This window comes from Rosa rugosa, chromosome 7, assembly GCF_958449725.1.
Source record: "Rosa rugosa chromosome 7, drRosRugo1.1, whole genome shotgun sequence".
In the NCBI taxonomy this organism is placed as follows: Eukaryota; Viridiplantae; Streptophyta; class Magnoliopsida; order Rosales; family Rosaceae; genus Rosa; species Rosa rugosa.
This window is the reverse complement of record NC_084826.1, coordinates 39,200,115-39,221,119: the sequence shown is the minus strand read 5'-3', so window position 1 is coordinate 39,221,119 and position 21,005 is coordinate 39,200,115. Positions and strand designations below refer to the sequence as shown.

Genomic DNA, 21,005 nt, shown 5'->3' with positions numbered 1-21,005 from the left:
CTATTCTACCCTTTATATCTTGGATTTTCACTTATAGAGTATTAATAAGCAAAAGGCTTAACCTTAAAGGTTATTTGCTTAATTTATGCTGATAAAAAACAGGGATTCTAAATCAATTACATTAGCTCACATATATCCATAAAATCATTGAAGAGTAGCAAAACGATTTCCTAGTTGGCTTTGGTGGGTGTTGTTGTGAGGCCAAATCCAAAGGGGAATAGAGGGTCATAATGTGGATCTCCAACATTCATAGGCAGCTGATCAACGGTTTTAAACCAAGTGCGAGAAAGCTTGCCGGTGAAACCGTAGTCACCAAACAAAACATCAGCAACTCCTTGGCCTTCACTTCCTGGAAGCCACGCCGCAACCAGAGCATCTAGCAGGGAAACATATGGTTGGATCACAACAGGACGACCGGAGATGACGATGACAACACACTTCACAGCACCACAAACATTTGTAATGGTTTTAAGGCCCGCATCAGGGAGAGTCAAATTTAAACTGTCACCAAATGTCTCCGCATATGGTGGTTCTCCTACGACAACGATGGCATAGGAGAAATCATTTGACTTAACATACTCCGCATCAGGATTCTTCTTGTACACCACTTCGGTTTCTGGATCAACTGTGTTCTTTATACCGGTTAGGATTGTGGTACCTGCGGGCATGTTGAACAAAATATATAGGTTATAAATAATATGGACATATTTTGATTTTACGGGGAAGAGAAGGGGCTGTGATTAACTTAATTAATTACCATGTGTGAGATTGTTGCCACTCAATCCCTGCCACTCAATGGTCCAACCACCACACTGATAACCAAGATTGTCTGCATGACTTCCTGCTACAAGTATTTTCGATGTCTTCTTGGGAAGGGGTAGCAATGGCTTGTCTGCAGATTCACCATTCTTTAGAAGAACTAGCGATCGCCTCACAGCTTCCCGAGCCAAGTCTCTGTGTTCCTGTTAAATTAATTATCCGAAATGTCATTCAATTAGTTTAAGAATGCTCCCCGCCATTTCTTGTAGAGTGGTAGTGTCAACGTCAACTGTCAAGTACTTTACCTGACTGCCAAGCTGGTTGACGAGGCTGAGATCAGCCAACGGATTCTCAAATAGCCCCATTATAAACTTAACCCGCAAAATTCTCCTCACTGCATCATCAATTCTGCTCATGGGAATAATTTTATTTTTCACCTGGAAAGTTAGACCATCAATGAATTCCGTATAGTTGTATGGAACCATGATCTGTAGGTGACAAGCAGTTAAAACAGAAGGACATGTTAGAAGACAGCCAGATAACATCGATACTTCAGTTAGCTAATTTACTTATACCAAGTAAAGATAGAAGGAAACTTAACCAATTAATTTGCCGATGGAGATGTACAATAATTACCATGTCAATGCCAGCATTGATCCCTGCTGTAATCGAGTATGAGTAGTTGGATGGTGAGGTGATTCTGTCAATACCCTGCCAATTTGAGATGACAAAACCCTGGAAAACAATGCAATATGACAACGGTATCGTATGGTATACAATGTAAAATTAATGGATGAAAGGGGACGTACAACGCTGGAATTATAAATCGATTAGAATTACCCTGAAACTGAGAGTATTCTTAAGAAAGCCAGTGACAAGATCACGGTTAGCATGCATCTTGACTCCATTCCAGCTGGAGTAAGATACCATAATAGTTGCAACACCTTCGATAATTGAGTTATAGTAGGCTGGCATGTGAATGCTGAGTAACCCATGCCTGTTTATCACAGTGTTATTCTCATCGATGCCTTTGGTTGTTCCCCCATCGCCCACATAATGCTCTGCACAGGCTGCAACCTTTTTACTACAATCACAACCATAATTAAGGTCAATATTTACAGTTCTTTGTCCGTAATGTTTAATTGTAATTACTAGACTCTGAAACATATAAATATCCACTTTTTTCATTCTCAAAAAAAAAAAAAAAATCCATTTTTTTAGTCACAATCAGAGTGCTAAAGTTTCTGCAAAGAAGCTTGTGGAATATTGCTCAAGGCCTCAACCAAATACATAAATCCAAACTGTAACTTTCACACTATCCAGAAAAAAACGTATCAATAATCTAGATATAGCCAAGATCGCTTCTTTATATAGTCGAAAGGTGAATGTAAAACAGAATAAGTCCATGTCAAACTATGATCATAGGTCTACCAAGCAATATACGCCCTTTTTTATTTTCAATAGCTCAAGTTGGCTGACTGACCACAAGTGGAATCAATGAGTTGTGGTTCGTTTCAAACACTGATCAAATAAACAGAAGAATATGTACGCAAACCTCAATCTCTCACATCAGATGGAGAAAATCAGAAATGGATAAGGCCGATCGAGGGTCACAAATACTATACAGCAAAAACTCTCTAATCATAATTATGAGGAATTACGTCATTGGATTAAAGGTGAAAGTTAAATGTAGCAGCAGGCCTGTAATGCTACTTTTTACTATGAACTGAGCTTGTGAAATGCTAAAGAATGTTAGGTAACACGTACAAGCAAACAAGTACAATAATTTGTTTCTTACTTTCCAGCTGCTACAAAGGGAACACCCTTTCTGGAGTTTGGTGGTATATCTCCTTGTAATCCAGGTATGATCTGAGTCATTGCTTGAACAACCTTATGGTCTTCACTGTAGCTTTCATAACAACGACCCCATCTTGGATCTCTACAAACCTGCACGCACTTGCAGATCGAATTAGTTAGTGAATTATATATACAATGAGCATGGAATTTAACTAATTTCATACTGCATTATGAATGCTGAGCAACAATTATTACCGCTATGCAAGGTGCAAAGACGTATGGAATGCCTGTGGCTCTAACTTCAAGTGCAGTTGCAGCTCCAATCTTCTTAACAAGTTCTGGGTCCCTGTAGTTGATACACCGATTGTTTCAATATCCATATTCATGAGGAATCAATGAGAACGTACTACTGGCTAGCAGATATTAGTTATTTAGTAAGTAATATATAGATTATGGATTGGATATAGCAGTAGTACATGCCTGGTAGCTCCAAGGCCAACATTATGAGGAAAGATTGTTGCCTTGTAGACATTATTGTGGCCATGAACAGCATCAATACCATAAATCATTGGAATACCAAGGCGAGTTGATAGAGAACCCTTTTGAAAATCATTCACCATTTTAACCCAAGTTTCTGCAGAAGCTTGTTCTGATGGCACACTCCCACCGCCGCTCAACACACTCCCTGCAGGCCAAGCCATGCACCCCAAATTGAATAAAGAAGTTGTACACAACACAAAATAATGGACATATTATTGGATGCAGTGAGTTTGAAAGGTAAAATAACAGAATGATACATGCCTAGTTAATTACCAATGTAGTACTTGTTCATGACCTCAGCTGAAGCAACAAGGCGCTCTATCTGCGTCATCTGGCCAATCTTTTCCTCCAAAGTCATCCGGCTCAGTAGGTCATTGATTCTAGTATTCAAGGGCTGTTTGGGGTCCTTATATTTCATGTATCCTCCTCCACCTGCTACTTCTGCTGTTCTCATTGTCGCCGCTGCTATACACAACCATAACAGAAGAAGCCCCCTCGTCAAGGAGACAGGCATCCTAGCTATTTCCTGTCACAAATTACATATATCAGTAGTTACAAAGCCACTTTTGACGTAAATATATGAAGAAGCAACCATCATTGAATTCAAAAACCAATAATGAATATATGCAACAGGAGAAGTAATTCAACACTTGAACTATAGTCTAAAACTAGACCCGTAGGCAATTAACAGAATGATGGTTGCTCTGCGCGCGACTTACAGAGCTCTAATACCAGTAGGCAATTAACAATCAATCTCTGCTCTGTTCAAAGCAGAGAGTAGTCAGAGGCAGAGAGACTCAGAGAGAGAGAGAGAGAGAGAGAGAGAGAGAGAGAGAGAGAGAGAGTTGTGAAGTTGAGATTTCGAAAGACGGGTGGAATTTATAGAATTTTGTGGGCTTTTTTTAATTATTGATGGACGAATTTGAAGAAATATGATCACTGCAGTGATGGCAGATGAAGAGAGGCAGAGAGAATAAAGGAGTCGTACTCTACACTGTGGCTAGGGCTGCACACGGATTGGATTGGATCGGTTTTGACTCCAAACCATCACTATGCCAAGGTGAGCGGTTTAGGCATTTTGGAAAACCGGTCATAAAAAAAAATAAGCTCAATCCGACCCAATCCAATCCAATTAAAGATGGTTTGGTTTGGTCGGTTAGGCGGTTTTCACCTACATAATATTAACATGCTATTTATGAAAAAATTCATAGCAAAAATTCAATCTCAAGAATTGAAATTGTGTTAAATTATCTAAATTTAAAATTCAATAATTAAAATCCAAAACATATAGTCCAAAACTAAAACCTAAATTAGATTCAAAGTGATTCATTTATTTAACGACTTAGCCATCAATACTAGCTTAATATGATATTAAAGGTCAAAGAATGAGAGATTGAGAGATCAGAGACGTGATATGAAAGGATAAAAAAAATTGTAGCGATTATATACTAAGGTTTTAGGCCTTTGAGCCATGAATTCAATATGATAGTATATCATTTGAGAATAAAGTTATAACTAGAGATATAGAACTTACTTAGAACAAACTGGACAAATGAATATATATTTATTATGTGTATATATATATATATATAAAAAACTTTTTCTTTCAAACATACGGTCGGTTCGGGTTCCGCAGTTTAAGTACAAGAGAAACCAAACCAACCTAGTTCATAATGGTTTGGTTCGGTATTGAACCAATTTTCAATTTTTAAAGTTAAAAAACCTTAACCAAACCATATTTATAGGTCGGTTTTGGCCGGTTGGGCCGGTTTGTACCATATTTTGCACACCCCTAATTGTGGAAACGACCTATTTTCCTTAATCACTTAGCAACTGATTTGTGAGGCTTAGAACATCACTCTAAGTCAACACTCAAGATGATCAGAGGCATACATGTGGCATATAATCTAACCATACAAAATTCACTGCAATAAAACATTGCAACTACAGTAAACAGTTTAGAGTGTAATTTTAACACTCCCCTTACATGATTAACTGTTTAACACGAAGTAAACCTCTGAGATAGACAAACCTATCTTTAGGCAATGCCTTTGTGAAAATGTCAGCAACTTGTTCTTCAGTCCTGCAGTAAAGCACATATACTTCTTTTGCTTGAACTGCATCTCTAATGAAGTGGTATCTCCTTGCAATGTGCTTTGTTCTGTTATGAAACACTGGATTCTTTGTCATTGCTATTGCTGACATGTTGTCACACAATAAAGGAGTAGCTTCTAGCTGCGGTTGACCAAAATCTTCAAGAACAAATCTCAGCCAAATTACCTGAGAAGTTGCTTCTACTGCACTAACATACTCAGTCTCTGCGGTGGACAATGTAACACTCTGTTGCTTGATTGAAGCCCATGAAAACACTCCTAAGACAAATGTAAAGGCATATCCGGATGTGCTCTTCATATTATCTACACTTCCTCCCCAATCACTGTCATAGAAAACAATCAACTTCGGCTCTTGCTCTTTCTCATATTTGATGCCAAAAATTAATAGTTCCTTGAATATATCTGAGAATTCTCTTTGCTGTTCCATAGTGAATTTGAGTTGGATTGTGCATGAACCTTGACAACAAACTAGTAGCATACAAGATGTTGCGGTTAGGTATAGAAAACTTCCCACTAAGCTTCTGTATATGCTAGCATTTACAGCTTCACTTCCATCTTCTTTGGAAAGTTTTTCATTCACAATCAAAGGTGTCACATATGACATGTTGGTATAGATATCTCTCAGGCACAAGTATCGGAAGCACAAGGCTCATCAGCCACTTAAAGTAACGCCAATAAAGCCCAGACATGATGCCTATACCATACACTTGTGGTATCGCACTAGGCCAAAAAACGAAACAGACAACAGACATTTTTCGTTGTGGGATATGGACAATGTCCGTTGTGTATCGACGCGTTGTGTGATGAAAAATGGCACAACGGTTCTGCACCGTTGTATGACGTACAAACACACAACATTTTTTTGTTATCAGCGTTGTGCATTCCCTCGGCAGATGCCAGGCACAGCTGCCGTGCAGCCATGCTGCGCATGGCAGGTGCATGCTTTATACAACAGAACTTGTTTCCAAACTGTTGTTGGAAAGCTTAGTCAGACAACATTTTATTGAATTTCACTGTCGTCTGATTTCTACTCACACTTCAGTTGTAGAGTATGGTCGTTGTGTGACTTAGTTTTGGACAACGTAGTTCAGTTTTTACAGTTGTGTGATTGTAAATGAGAAGACATAATTTTTGTAAAACCATTGTGTGATATATAAAAATGCGTTCTGTAGATACCCAAATTGTGTGTATTGAGACAACGTTGGATTGCCATTTATTAAAATCGGTTGTATGATCATTTTCATTTCCTGAAATTTGTGCATTATTAATGCTCAGTTTTACCTAATGAACAGTGATCAATTGAAAAAAGAAACTGATTGCAAACATCAAATGATTAATCGAACTCATACTATAAACTTCAAATGTAAAAAGAGAGCATTTCCCAATCATCCAATCCAACATTTAAAGAACAAAAGCATTCTAACCTAAGCATTCTAACCAAAGGAGTATTCACAATTGATTTCACATTCAACTTTTTGAGGTGTGTAGCACTGCCCACGCCCAACAAACATGACTGGAGCTCCAAATATGTAAACCATGGAAAATGCAGCTCCAACCTACACAATACATTGATTCAGTTATTCACCATTCAATTATATATAATCCAAGCAATAAAAGAAGGCATAAACTAATATCCAAAACTATTTACAGTTTACTTACCTCATCGTCTATAGTATGAAACAGTAACTAAGAAAAGTAAATCTTGTTATTTTCTTCAATGCTATATTTAATCTGCCACCAAACCTGCACTTAAGATAAGATCTGTAATTAAGCCTGAATGTGCTTTCAAATTGACAAGAAAATTAGTAATTATGCCTCAGCTTTTACAAAGCAGTATCAATGATCAAAAACAATTCTTATTTGATTCTCAGAGGAGAACACTGATGTGGCAGGAAATAGCCCTTTGTTTCTACAAAAATTCAGAGGAGACCATGTTTCCCTGTCATTGAATCTACCAATTTTTTTGGTTCTGCACATAAACTCAAGTAATAAGAAAATACATATATGTTTTTACCAATTCTTTATATATTTCATTACGGTAGATTTCAAACCAATAAATATAGAAAGCCACAAACACTATAATACTTCAATGTGAGCAACTGCACAGGTACCCAAAAATGATAATAGCAGGATTAACTTCCTTATTTCATAATTGTTCACAAGAACAGAAGAAAAGCACAAGATTTAAACCTCTAAATAGCATGCTTAGTTGTCTCATGAAAGTCTATATAGTCCTGGACAAAGTAGAACATAGTACAATGAAACACACATGTTCATCAAGTTATCTCAATGATCAAAAACTAGTAGCCAGAATCAACTTTATCCTTTACATATATAATTAGTACAATGATTGAGCAGACATGTTAAAAATTAACAGAGTATGTAGAACAAATGAAGAAATACAAAAATAAACCTTTGCCCAAGTTAATGGCAGAGTTGAAAATGGTGACTGTCCAATCTCAATGTACAATTTTCAGCAGCAAAACATTTTCCACATTCCCTTATTTTGCCAGAAAACAAGTCTCACCTTGCTGCTCATATACATTATCTAGTTTCTGGCCCATAACTAAATTATAAACTATGTCTTCCAATGGCAGGTACAATATGAATAATAAACCATGAAAGTGGAATATGACAATCAATTAAGAGTTTTTATAGAATCAATTGAACAATTGACCAACTGAAAGATATCTGAACATGTCACCATATTCGAACCTGACAACATGCAAACCACGGATTTTACTAGCCCAATTATTACAACCAAAGACCACAATGATCCCTTGGAGTAATCTGGAACAAGTAACAAAGGGAAAACAGCCACACACACCTTTGACAATTGTGCGCACACAAAAAATGCCTCTACCCAAATTCTATTACAAAAAGCTAGTTAGGCAATAATTCATAGAACTAATTAACCCAGAAACCAAGTTCCACATAAATCTAGGCTAAGCTCTCAATGAAATGGGAAAGTAACATAAACAAGAGTTCACATAGTTCATAAACCGAGTTTTTGCCATACTACTACAAACATTTTAATTAGCCAAGGATGGTCCTTTTAAAAAACATCAGTAAGGGTGTGCCTTAACTTGCACATATCAAGTTCCACATCATTTGAATAAAGACTTTCACTAATTATATATATTGCAGTATTGCACTACTCCACAGGGAACTAAAAATGTACTCTAAATTGCAATTTGAAACTCCATTACTAGTCTACATAAACCTAAACACAAAATCAAATTTATTCAAAAAAAAAAAAAACACACAAAATCAAACTGCATTTTATGCAGTGGGAGAAACTACTAAAGATCAACACAGCTAGCTAGTTTCCACTCTTAATAGAAACTAGGAACCACCCATTTAAACATAAATAGATAGAAGCTTGCGGTTAATAACATATAGCAGGAAAAGAAAATCCTCAAATCTATAGAAACCAAAGTCCAAAGAGTGAAGCAGAATCTGATTTTTTCTCAAAACACCTCCACTACTGCCCATTTGTAATCTTCAAGAGTCCTGCTATTTTATTCTAACCAAATAACCCCACCACCAACAACGAGTTACAATCAACCCCATAGAGGTTTAGCTTTCTTTTCCCTACCCGGAACCTTACGCTGTACTGATTAAGGAAACAAAAAAAAAAAAATCTTTCTATACAACCCAAATCGCATTAGGGACTTTACCCATAATCCTAGGCTAAGCTCTCAATGAAATGGGGAAGTAACATAAACAAGAGTTCACATAGTTAAGTACCATAGTTTTCAACGTTTAGGGCCATTGTAAGCTTGATTTATATATTTCAATAAACAAACATGAGTACAAACAGATACAAGCCAAAGCTATCAGGTACAATTGTAATCAAACTAAACAACTATAAGGGCCAAAGATAAGATATACTAGACTCTCTTCAGATCAGATGACACGGATCTAATTGTGCAAGAGGAGAATAGAATCCGGTGCTAGAATAAAATCGACACAGATCCAATTAAATAAGCATCAAAACTATGAACCATATCACTAAGCAAATAAGCATCAAAACTGTGAACCAGAAACTACACAAAAACGAAAACGAATAGAAATAATGCATACCGCCAAGATATGTATGAAATGAAGCCAAACAGGTATTGAAGGTATATTCATCAGCCATGCCGCGACCACTTTAGTTGAAATTTCCACAACAGAGTCAGTAACCAATCAAAATCACAGTAAAAAATGAAAAACGAATATCGAGAATGAAATTCATACTTTAAAGATACTAAAAAACTCTCACAAGACTCAAAATCATACAAGAATCAATAGATGAAGAAATACTGCAGAGCCATTCAAACAGAAACTCACACACAGAAAAAAAAAAAAAAAAAAAAAAAAAAAAAAAAAAAAAAAACATCTACAAAGAACAAACCCTAACCTCGAGTTGTGAAGACGAAGGCGACGAAGGTAATGGAGTCTAGGGTGGAAAAGCTCGGGTCTTGGATGAGGATCGAACTTGTAACGGAGTTCAATGGAGTCGCCATCGCTCAACTACAGGGTCGCACCATAGCCTTTGGCCAAGTACCTCTGGTGACACCGGAGACTTATCTGGCTAAGTCATGGGGAGAGGTAGCGCCGCCGTCGAGTTCCGTCAAGGCTGATTTAGAAATCAAATTCACATAAAATCAAACACAGAATAAACCCCCTTTTCGAAAACCCCAAAACTTAATACAGATCTATAGATCCGAGAATGAACAGATGGAGAAGAAAGGTTCCAAGTGACGCCGAGAACCAAATGTTCTGCTTTCGTGGGTGTTACGGGTTTTCTCTTGGATTCTGGGTAGTCTCGGATTCGAGTGAAGAACTGGAATTGTAGTTTGGAGAGGGGTGGGCTTTTAAGAACTGGAGATGATGCCGAGATTGTGGGGTTTTGGCTAGGGTTTTGATTGGATTTGGTGGAAGAAGGTGTCGGAGCCATTAAGTGGAGTTAGGGTTGATTTGCAGAGAGAAAAGTGAAATTAGGGACAATGAAAGCTTGAGAGAGAGAGAGAGATGTTGAAGAATGAAGAGGAGTCCAGGTTTCTGGAAAGAGAGTGAGACTTTGAGGAGAGGAGAGTCAAAACTAAAAAGGCTCGAAGAAAAACCCCTATTTTGTCAAGGTGTGGAAACGGAGCTATTTTGTCCAGTACATATAAGTTAATAAAAATTTGTTCAGGGGGGGGGGGGAATGAGGGTGCCATCCAAATCATCCCAATATATCTTTCTCACTTGGACAACACAAAGTAACAAACTGTTGTATGATATTTTGCAAGTTACTCTCATACAACAGATTTAACTATTCTGTTGTACTATGTAGTACCAATTTGGAGCCAAATTTGAGTCAAGTTAGGAGGGAAATCTGCCGCTATTTTTTTTTTCATTCACACAACAAACTATTCTTATTAGTGTTGTGCAATCACCTTTTACATAAAAACTTCAAAATTTTTATGGTCTTATACAACGTAAGGTTCTTAATCGTGTTGTATGATTGACTTTCCATCATCACACAACATCTTTTTTTTTTTCGTTGTGTAAAAAGTGTTGTATATTGAGGTTATTGGCCTAGTGTCGGGTGGACCATAGCTAGTCCCACATTGGAAAAAATGGTCTTGTGGAAGCCGCCATTAAGCGCCTACAAATGATAGCACAGACATTGGTTATGCACAGCAATCTCCCTATTTCCGCTTGGAGATATGCAATACTACATGCAGCAATGCTAATTTGTCTAGGGCCCACTGCCACCCAATCTTATTCTGCCTCACAGCTAGTGACTGGGCACGAGCCTGATATCTCGCACTTACGCATTTTTGGTTGTGCCATTTATGTACCTATTACCCTCCACAGCATACTAAGATGGGTTTACAGAGATGAATGGGCATGTATGTTGGATATGAAGCTCCAACTATCGTTCGCTACTTGGAACGCTTGACAGGCGATCTCTTTACCGCTAGATTTGCAGAATGTCACTTTGATGAGACAGTCTTCCCATCGTTAGGGGTAGATAAGAACACACATGTTCAGCAGGAATGATAGGAATTGTCGTGGTCTGTCCCCACTATGTCTCATCTCGATCCCTGTATCACACAATCTTGAAGTGCGAAGAATTATCAAGCTTCAGAATGTAGTAGATACTCTGTCTGATGCGTTTTTTGATACTGCTAAAGTGAAGAGATTACATATACCTGCTGCAAATGTGCCTGCAAGGATTGATGTCCCAAATACTGGACGTTGCACCACTCCTGAGGTACCAGGAGATGGCACCACTGCCCAAATTGGCAGTGATGTGGCATCTATGGCCGCAGAGAAAGCGTGGTAGACCGGTTGGTTTGAAGGATTCTCACCCTAGAAAGAGAGCAAATAAGGCACAAACAAATCCTTTGATCATCGATACTCAAAATCCGTCCCATGAGAATGTTCCGGATTATGGTTATGTCCAAGAGACATCTTTGGGGGACGCCTCAATGTCAGAACATATCTCTGAGAACATAGAGATCTCTATAAATTACACTAGTGTACATGGGACGTGGAAAGAAACTCCATTATCATTGATGATGTATTCGCGTATTCTATAGCGCGTGAGATTATTGAGACTGGTGACATCGAACCACTCTCCGTTGATGAATGCCAACGTAGAGCTGATTGGCCAAAATGGATAGATGCAATCCAAGCATAACTTGATTCTCTAGTGAAAAGAAAGGTATTCGGGCCAGTCGTGCCAAATACTACCCAACACCAAACCGGTTGGTCATAAATAGGTATTCGTTAGAAAGCGTAATGAGAGAAACGAGATTGTAAGGTACAAAGCTCGCCTTGTGGCGCAAGGCTTCTCACAACGGCGTGGAACTACGAGGAAACCTATTCTCTTGTAATGAATGTCATTACGTTCCGCTACCTTGTCAGTTTGGTAGTTTCCGAAAAACTGAACATGCATCTCATGGATGTGGTTATTGCGTATCTATATGGGGATCTAGATATAGAGATATACATGAAGGTCCCATATGGATTTCAGTTACCCAAGTCAAGTGGCTCTAAACCACGGAGCGCATTTGCAATAAGGTTGAAACGCCCACTATATGGATTGAAGCAATCCGGACTGATGTGGTATAACCCTCTAAGTGACTACTTGATTAGAAAGGGATATGTTAACAATGAACTACGCCCATGCGTTTTCATAAAGAAGACAAGTTCTGGATTTGTAATAGTAGCGGTTTATGTTGATGACATGAACATAATTGGCAACCTTAAGGAGTTAAGGGAAACTGCTGAACACTTGAAATTCGAGTTTGAGATGAAAGACCTTGGGAGAACACGGTTTTGCCTCAGTTTGGAACTTGAGCACCGTGAAGATGGTATCCTGATTCATCAATCAGTTTATACGCAAAAGATGCTTAGGCGTTTCAATACTGACAAAGTTAAGCCTTCAAGCACCCCAATAGTTGTCCGTAGTCTTGATCCAAAGAAGGATCCATTCAGTCCAACGGATGACAATGAAGATTTGCAAGAGGCAGAAGTGGCCTACTTAATTAAGTGCAATAGGCACATTATTGTACTTAGTTCAATGCACAGGACTGGACATCTCTTTCACCGTGAACTTGTTAGCTAGACATAGCTCTGTGCCAACGCGACGCCATTGGACTAGTGTTAAAGATATCTTTTGATACCTAAGTGGTACGATTGATATGGGCTTGTTCTATCCCTACAGAGAGATGATGGATTCAGACCCATCATATGTCAAGAACACCACTAACAGTGGTCTGCGTTCCCTCTCCCCATCCCAAAACGACATTAGTGTTTTGGAAGGTTTTACTGATGCTGGGTACCTCTTTGACCCACACAAAGGTTGTTCGCAAACTGGTTATGCGTTCACCATGGGTAAGACCATGATATCTTGGAGGTTTACAAAACAGACCTTAGTCGCTATTTCTTCGAACCATGCAGAGATTATTGCTCTTCACGAAGCGGTTTGTGAATTTATATGGCTTACTGTAATACCCCAAAAATTCGTTATTAATTTCTGATGGTTTTCGGGAATTAATAAAGTATTCGTTGGTGCGACTTAGTGGTTCGAGAGGTGGAGCAGAAATTATTTTGAACAATTATTCGCTCGAAAATGCTTCGATTTGAGGGTTGACTTTTTATATGTTAGGATTCTGTGGAAACTCCCTTTACGAAAGTTGTAGAGCGCGTCGATACGAGTTCGTGGACATATGGAACGCAAAAATCAGAGTTCGTACGAAGAAGTTATGGCATTCAGAAAAAGTTTCCATTTTGGGTTAAATAGAAAAATTTGGGAAAATTTTCAGAAAACCCTAACTTTCCAAAATTAGAAAGTCAGACCCCTTTTCTATCTCCCCGATTAGAAATCGCCGATTTCCGTTTTTCGGTGATATCTCCACCGTCCGGCCACCTCTGGACGAGATACCACCAGCGCTGGAGTCGCCTCTTCCTCCTCTATCTCCTCGTGGTAACATCTCATATCCTCTCGGCGTCTACGCGGCGGTGCACAGCGGAACCGATCCAAACTTCATTTTGGGTCAACGCCTGTTTCTCTCAACTCCGGCCACCTTTGCTCTAGATTCTTGGCTCTTTGAACTCGCCTTAAGATTCTGAACAAGCTTTATGAAGGATCGGGACAAGTTGTGGACGTTTTCACGTTCATCAGAGCTTCGCCGGTTTCTGGAAAAATTCCAGCCAACCGCGACTGTTTTTGGTAATTTTCGACCACTTCAGTTCATTTTCTGACTTCGAGCTGGTTGTGAAAGTTGTTCAACTCAATGAAACGAAGGGGCGCAACCTGGTTGCACCGCCATTGGTGGTGGTTGACTGTGGCTCTGCCGCCGTCTGTGGCGGCCACTTCCGGCCACCCGAAGGGCAGTTTCTGCCCATTTTTATGTTCTATTTATCAATACGATCATTTCGAAATACAACACTTAATTTTTGGAGATCGTTTGATTTAGTTATGAATTTTACGATTTCTATCGTTCGGTTTGTGATCCGTGAGGATAGAGCCGTCTGATCGACTTGAAGTTTTGTTATAATGATCGTAGGACTGTCTCGATGACTTTGTGTGGTCACCGATGAAGATCCAACCACTGGATCTTTGTATAAGTGCGTTTTATGTATTGTGCGCTAAGTTAAATATTGTATTTGGTTAGGTGATTGACGGTTTGAGTTGGCGGACGATTGGGAATCGTATTTTGAGCTGTTAAGAAGACGCAGCGAGAATTTAGAGGTGAGTAAATTTCACGTGGTTCATGTACGAACCGAGTTATTTAATAGTTGGAATTGATTGATAATTATAAATCTTTTTCAAAAATAAAGATTTGTTTGAGATAATATGAACTCGATCTAATATGGTTCATAGGGCTACGGCTCACAGGTAAAAAAATGAATTTAAGTATAAAATGAATTTCTTGGTTTTAATATGTATGAACTATAGTTGGTATTAGTAGGCATTCCTGAGCGGATGACTATGTATATATATATTTATTTATTTACGTGAAGTATATATATGTTGATGGCGTGACATTGTGATGTGCGTATGAATTGTGAGTTATTCAGAATATCGTTTTGAACTGTTACATATGGTGTTGAGAGAGTATTTGAGCGTTGGGGTAATATTTTGAGTCATGTGGGATTTTGTTTAAATGTTTTTCTGATCTACGGATCTGGTGTCACAGTGGTGACAGAGGCAATTGTTATCGTAAGACTGAATCTCGAATGAGGTGACAGGCTACGATTCAGTTGAGGCAATGTTTTTCTGTTCTACGGATCTGGTGTCACAGTGGTAACAGAGGCAATTGATATCGTAAGGCTGAACCTCGGCCGAGGTGATAGGTTACGATTCAGTTAGAGCTCTAGTCTGTCTGCCATCGTATGTCATGGGGGTAACACGGGGTTACTTATGACTCATGAATACATGTTTATTTTAAAAGAGAGTTTCAAGTGGTTTCCTTCTTTTGTCGTCCATTGAGGGACTGGGGTTCATACTAATTGGGGAGTTGATTTCGGATTGCTTTAATTACTCTTGAGTTGTGAAATTGTCAAGCATGCAGATTTGTGTCATTTTAATTGAGATTACTCATACGAGCTTCAAAATCTTACCGGGTTTGTTGTTTGCAATCCCGGTGCACTATTCCATGGTGTAACGGTTATTCCTGCAGGTGAGGACCACCAGGGCTGAGTACGAGGGCATGGTTGCAGCAGTGTAGGTTCAGAACCTATTTTTGTTAGTGTGCTGCTGTTTTTGGTGTGCTCCTAGTGAGCGTTTACATTTGTATATCAGTTCTCTCGAGTTTTGTAAACACTTGTTGATGTGATATTCGACTTAAGTGATCAAGTCTTTATTGACGTTTTGTTGTTGCTTAGATTAAATGGAAAAAGTTTCTGTACAATTTTCTGGAAGTTGGTTAAGTTATAGCGTTTCGGATTTGAATATCTTTATTCAAAATTCTGGGTGTGACACTTACATCCATAATTACGCATGTTCAAAGCAATTGTGGTTTGAAGTCTACCACAAATGAGTCTACCAGCATTTATGAGGATAATGCTGCTTGCATTGAGCAAATGAAGCAAGGCTACATCAAAGGCGACAACACCAAGAACATATCGCCCAAATTCTTCTACAGTCAACAACAGAAGCTCCTCAAGATCAAAGTGAACCAGGTTCGATCTGAGGACAATGTGGCAGACTTGTTTACCAAGTCATTGCCCAAGATCAAAGTGAACCAGGTTCGAGAAACATGTTGCAAGCGTTGGTTTGCAAAAGTTATCTGAACTCCCATGATCGTAGTGTTCAGAGGGAGACGCAGACATCAGGGGGAAATGTCTACATGTTGATCTCGAAACGTGAAGGGTGTGTTGTGCTCTTTTTCCCTTTCGACGATGTTATTTTTGTCCCACAGGGTTTTTGTTACTTGGCAAGGTTTGTAATGAGATAACGAGAGGAGCACCACGTTTGGGCGACACAATAGGGAGTGTTCAAGTAAATCCAGAATATGTGTCTAGCCCAAACTCTAGGTTACTTACTCAAGTTGTAATAGGGTTACTGTTAGAGATAATCTCGGAGAATCTTAGCAGATATCCAATCATTATACGATTATGTTTCCATGTACAACTCTGATTCTATGCTTGTAATCCTCTATATAAAGAGGCCCATATTATCAATGAAAGCACAACAAATTCTCTCCCAAATATCGATTCCCTTAAACATGTTATCAGCACGAAGCTCTAACCTTGAAACCCTAATATCGTAGCCTTCAAACCCTAGCAACCTCCGTCACACACCTCGAAGCCTTCTATCTCAGGAGCCCAGAACCGGCGGCGAAGTCACCAGAATAGGCCGGAAAAGTAAGAAAAAGATTCCTGTCTGGTTCGCAACCTTCCAAACCACCTTCTATAGTCAAATTTGGTCACCATCGGCGCCCTAACTCTAGGATCGAGGAACTAGAATCATAACTCCCAGAACCGGCAGTAAATTTACCGGACTGGCCAGCCCAGCTCGCTGTACCTACACGTCAAACCAGCCAGCCCAGTTCGCTGCACTAGCACGTCGCCCTGCCCACTTCCAACCCAGCCCAGTTACCGGCCAGCCCATCCCAACGCAAGCAATAGTGATACGCCCCATATCTGATTTACCCTTTTTCTGTGTATAAGTGAATTATTATACGATTTACTGTCCTCGGTTTCAGTTTTTATCATTTAGGGGGGGGGGGGTGCTAGAAGTTGATTTTTTATGGGATAACAATTTGAGAAAATTTTCTTCACAAAAGTTGTAGGGGACGTTAAACCAAGTCCGTGGACATGTGCTACACTTAAATCAGAGTTCGTATGTGAAAGTTATAAGCGAAAAGGTTAAGTTACTGTTCATGGTAAATTTCTATATATATAGAAAGTTACTGTGGTAGGTTTCCATTTCTGGCAGTCTGGCAGGTTTTGGAAACCTGCCCCCACGACTCTCTCTTTTCCTCTCTCTCCCCCGCCTCTGTCTCTCTCCTTCTCCCCTTCGATTTGCCGTTGTCTGGCCACCAAACGGCGAGCCCCAGTGGCGGTTGACTCTTCTCCTCTTCCCCTACACGCTTGTGGTCGTGGGTCGTCATGTTTTGGCGGAAGAAGAGAGAATTTGAGCCGAGAAGGTTACTGTAGCAAATTGGAGTTTTCTAGCGATTTCCTCCAATTTCGGCCATCTCTGGCCACCAAATCGGGTCTAACAGAAGCGCCTCGAGTCATTGATCATTTCCCTCAAGCTTCTAGCTTCAATTCACAGTGTGGAGAGAGAATCGAAGAAATTCTCGATTCTAGGGTCGGAAATTTTTGGAAAATTTTCACCGGCCAATCTGGAGCACTTCAAGGTAAAACTGAAATTTGTTGTAGTTTACAAAAGTGTTGGGCTTGTTGAGTAGGTGTTGCTACTAAAATTTGGTGGCCATCGGAGGTGGTGACCGGAAACATGTGGGGCCCACGCGCCGCCACTGTAGGCAGAGCATAGAGGCGCGTGGAGCAGTGTTTTAGTTTCTTTTTTTGGCTAATTAAATCCTGTAATTGATATAGAACTTGTATATGTGATTTTGGTGAAGATTGGAGAAGTTTTGAGTTGATTATGAATTTTTTGAAAATTAAGAATTTCGGTTATCAATTACGAGTATCTGACCGTCGGATTTCTCTTGAAGTTGCCGATAATTTGTAATCGCCGAATTGACATTGTGAGTGTAGTTGGATAGAATCCAATGTGGATTGAAGGAGTTGGGTTTGAAGGAGACGTTTAGAATTTCGATTTCTAATTATCGTAAATTTAAATTCCCGTCCTGTAATTATATTTTTACGAGTGCTATTCGTACAGGACAAGAGGAGTCTCCATACGAGGAGAATACCGATCGACGACAGGATTAAGCCGAATACTGTGAGAGGACTTTTATTTTAAGAAATGATGCATGCGTTTACTTTATCAACTTAATGCTTTACTAATTAAGTAATTAGCATGAAATTTAACCACCATATTATTTTAATTTCGGATTATCCCATTATTTATTTGGTTAATGCTTCTAGCATGATTTCGATTTTAAATTTTCTATGCTCGATTTGGATGACGTGGTTATTGTATGTTTTTCGACAAAACATTTTCCGAGGTAATTTCCAGAAATTAAGCTAATTTCTTTTGCCGACTTGAATTTCTTATAATTACTTTTTTGAAATGGGATTTCGAGGGAAGAATAATTATGATTTATAATTTAATCTTACAAATTGTTACCTGTTTGAAATTAATTTGACGTGTGGGACACGTCGTTGCTTTAATCGGAATTACTACGAGATTTTCCGAGTACAGTTGCGAATCGTACCCGTATTTTTTTGCTTTTGTGAGATTTTTGGGGAAGTTTTATGGATTTACTGGTTTTCGATTTTTATTTTCCACCATACTCAGGTTATTATATTTTCTTGTTCTCCTCCTCACGTCAGTTGCAGTCAAGGCTCCTCCTCACTTACTTTGTGTTTGTGGGTCGAAGTCGAGGATAGGGCCTGTAAGACCCGACCCTAGCCTGGGAGGCTCCTTCTTACAGTATGGTGATGTTTCTTCTTCCGCATATTAATTATTTATTTTAACCAGCGGGGCTGCATTATTTTCTTTCTTATGCACATTTTGAAGTTAAAAAAAAAAAATTTCTAAATCTTGCATGCATCGGAAATTTATTTTTCCAAGGTTAAACTGTGGGAAAGTATAAAACTCTTTCCTTTTTCCTTATGTTATAATTTGTAACTTTTTGTCCACTCACGCTAACGTTTTTAAATGCTTCCCCCTGGGCCCTTTGGTTTTAAATGCCCAGTTCACAACGTCGTTGCTCAGCACATTTGGAGTGAGCCATAGTGACCGCATTTGCTTCCGTCATCTCATATTGTAGGTTACCTATTTAACCTACTGAACTTTATATCAATTTCTGTTTTTAGATTGCTCTGTTTACTATGGGGATTGTGACCAGACTTGTAGTAAATTTATTTGGGGTTCAAGACCTAACTTTGATGAATTGTTGTATTTAATTATGGAGTTTTGTTGGACTTTAAGTATTTGAAGAATTATTATTATTCTTGATTGTGAGATGGTTTGGAATATGGGAGCAGGGTGGCTCCAGGAGTTTACGATTGGGTTATTAGAAGTGTTTTTGGATCAGGTTTGGATTGCCTACTTTTAGGGGAGGTTCTGCCGAATTTTCGGTAAAATCTTCTTTAAAAGTGGGTCTCGTAGGGCCACTTCGGATTTCAGGGTGGAATTCGGGGCCTGGCCTGTCAAGCAGCCTGGCCCAGCCCTTACGCGAGCCTCTGTCTCTCCCTGCTCTCTTGCGCACCCTCAGCACCGAAGCAGCAACAACTCCCGCTTGCTCCGCCAGCGAAGAAAAAAAAAACAAAGTAGGGAGAAGAAGCCCTTCTCTATCAAAGCCAGAAGAGAAAGAACAAAAAGGTAGGGAGCGGCCCACGAAGGAAGCGACTCACATTTTCAGTCAAAGGCAGCAAAGAAAGAAAAAAAAAACAGGGAAGTGGCCCACATTGGTAGAAGAAGAAAAAAAAAAAGGAAGAGGAAGCGGCCCATACTTTCAGTCACAGTCAAAGAAAAAAAAAGGTTTTTTTTTTTAACGTTTCTGCTTCTGCTTTCTGTACTTTCAATTTCTTTTATTTTTCTCGGGGACTTGCAACCTCCCTTCTTCTACCCCCTTTTCTTCTTCATAGAGGAGACCTAAGCCGAACTATGGGGGTTCGTGCTAACTCCGAGCTTGGAGCTCGTAGAATCCTCCAAACTTAGTGTTTGTTGAGAAGAAATGATTGACCAAAAACATCATTGTTTCGATCTAATCCAACCCTTCTTTGAATCGAATTTCGTGGAAGCGACTACTCTAAAAATTCCTAATTTGTTGGCAGCGACTACGCTCAGAAATTTTTATTGTTTTCGTGGAAGCCTTTTTCGCTCCAAAACTAACCCTCTTTTTCTTGTTGTTTTTCAAGATGAGTAACCTGAACAAGTTAGACTCTGCTCCACGGGAGACAACAGGTGCAGGATATCACAAATGGGTTCGTGATGTGCGCCAGCATCTTAAGACTGAATGGACTCTAAGTACGATCCTTGAGCCAAGTTAAAACGTGCTTACTCCTCAATAAGCTGCCGCTTTGGAAACGAATAGACCTAATTTGGAGGCAAACCAAGCAAAGGCCATTATTCTCATGACCCGTCACATGAATGACGCACTCCAAAACAAGTATCTTAATGAAGAAAACCCTAGAAAGCTATAGGTAGAACGCGAAGAGCTATTTGGCAACGTTCGTGACTCCTTGCTTCCTGATTTAGAAATGAGATGGCACAACCTTCGCTTCTATGATTTTAAGTCTGTACTTGACTACAACTCGGAAGCCCTTCGTATCAAGTCTTTGATGGAGTTATGTGGAAAGAACATTATTGATATGATGTTGATCGAGAAGACTCTCTCTACCTTCTCAGTCTCTGCATTGGTGATTGCTAAGAATTATCAGATTGATGTCAATGCCTGATGCATCACAAGGTTTCATGAGCATATTAGAGCCATGAATGTAGCTGAAAAGCACGACAATATCCTTGTGAGGAACTTTAACTCTAGACCCGTGGGAACCAAGTCTATTCCGGAGTCTAATTATAATCGCGCCCCTAATGAAGGAGGCAAGAAACGAAACCCTAAGGAAAAGGATAATTTTGGACGTTCTGGTCCATATTCTCGCCCCAAAGAGGAAGGAAACCGTCAAGATAGGAGTGCACAGAACCGTGGAGGTCAACATTTG

General features: G+C 39.3%; 1 protein-coding gene and 1 long non-coding RNA gene across 6 annotated transcripts; both read right to left on the bottom strand.

Moving 5' to 3' along the window:
- Window positions 1–54: 54 nt before the first annotated feature.
- On the bottom strand, window positions 55–4,117 carry LOC133722271 (uncharacterized). 4 transcript variants are annotated; one of them, XM_062149117.1, is made up of 10 exons: window positions 3,771–4,117; window positions 3,370–3,622; window positions 3,037–3,241; window positions 2,812–2,902; window positions 2,558–2,706; window positions 1,600–1,843; window positions 1,396–1,494; window positions 1,065–1,247; window positions 758–962; window positions 55–658 (listed from the first exon to the last, which is right to left on the bottom strand). In XM_062149117.1, the coding sequence occupies exons 2-10, from the start codon at window positions 3,608–3,610 to the stop codon at window positions 171–173; spliced, it is 1,905 nt and encodes a 634-aa protein (XP_062005101.1). In that variant the 5' UTR covers window positions 3,611–3,622; window positions 3,771–4,117; the 3' UTR covers window positions 55–170. The 4 variants fall into 4 exon arrangements, with proteins under 4 accessions (XP_062005101.1, XP_062005100.1, XP_062005102.1 ...); XM_062149116.1 differs by having other exon boundaries at window positions 3,816–4,117; XM_062149118.1 differs by having other exon boundaries at window positions 1,065–1,196; window positions 3,816–4,117.
- Window positions 4,118–6,540: 2,423 nt separating this feature from the next.
- On the bottom strand, window positions 6,541–10,449 carry LOC133722225 (uncharacterized). 2 transcript variants are annotated; one of them, XR_009852566.1, is made up of 3 exons: window positions 9,616–10,449; window positions 6,870–9,364; window positions 6,541–6,766 (listed from the first exon to the last, which is right to left on the bottom strand). It is a non-coding gene; the product is annotated as an uncharacterized LOC133722225 (long non-coding RNA). The 2 variants fall into 2 exon arrangements; XR_009852565.1 differs by lacking the exon at window positions 9,616–10,449 and having other exon boundaries at window positions 6,870–9,598.
- Window positions 10,450–21,005: the final 10,556 nt, after the last annotated feature.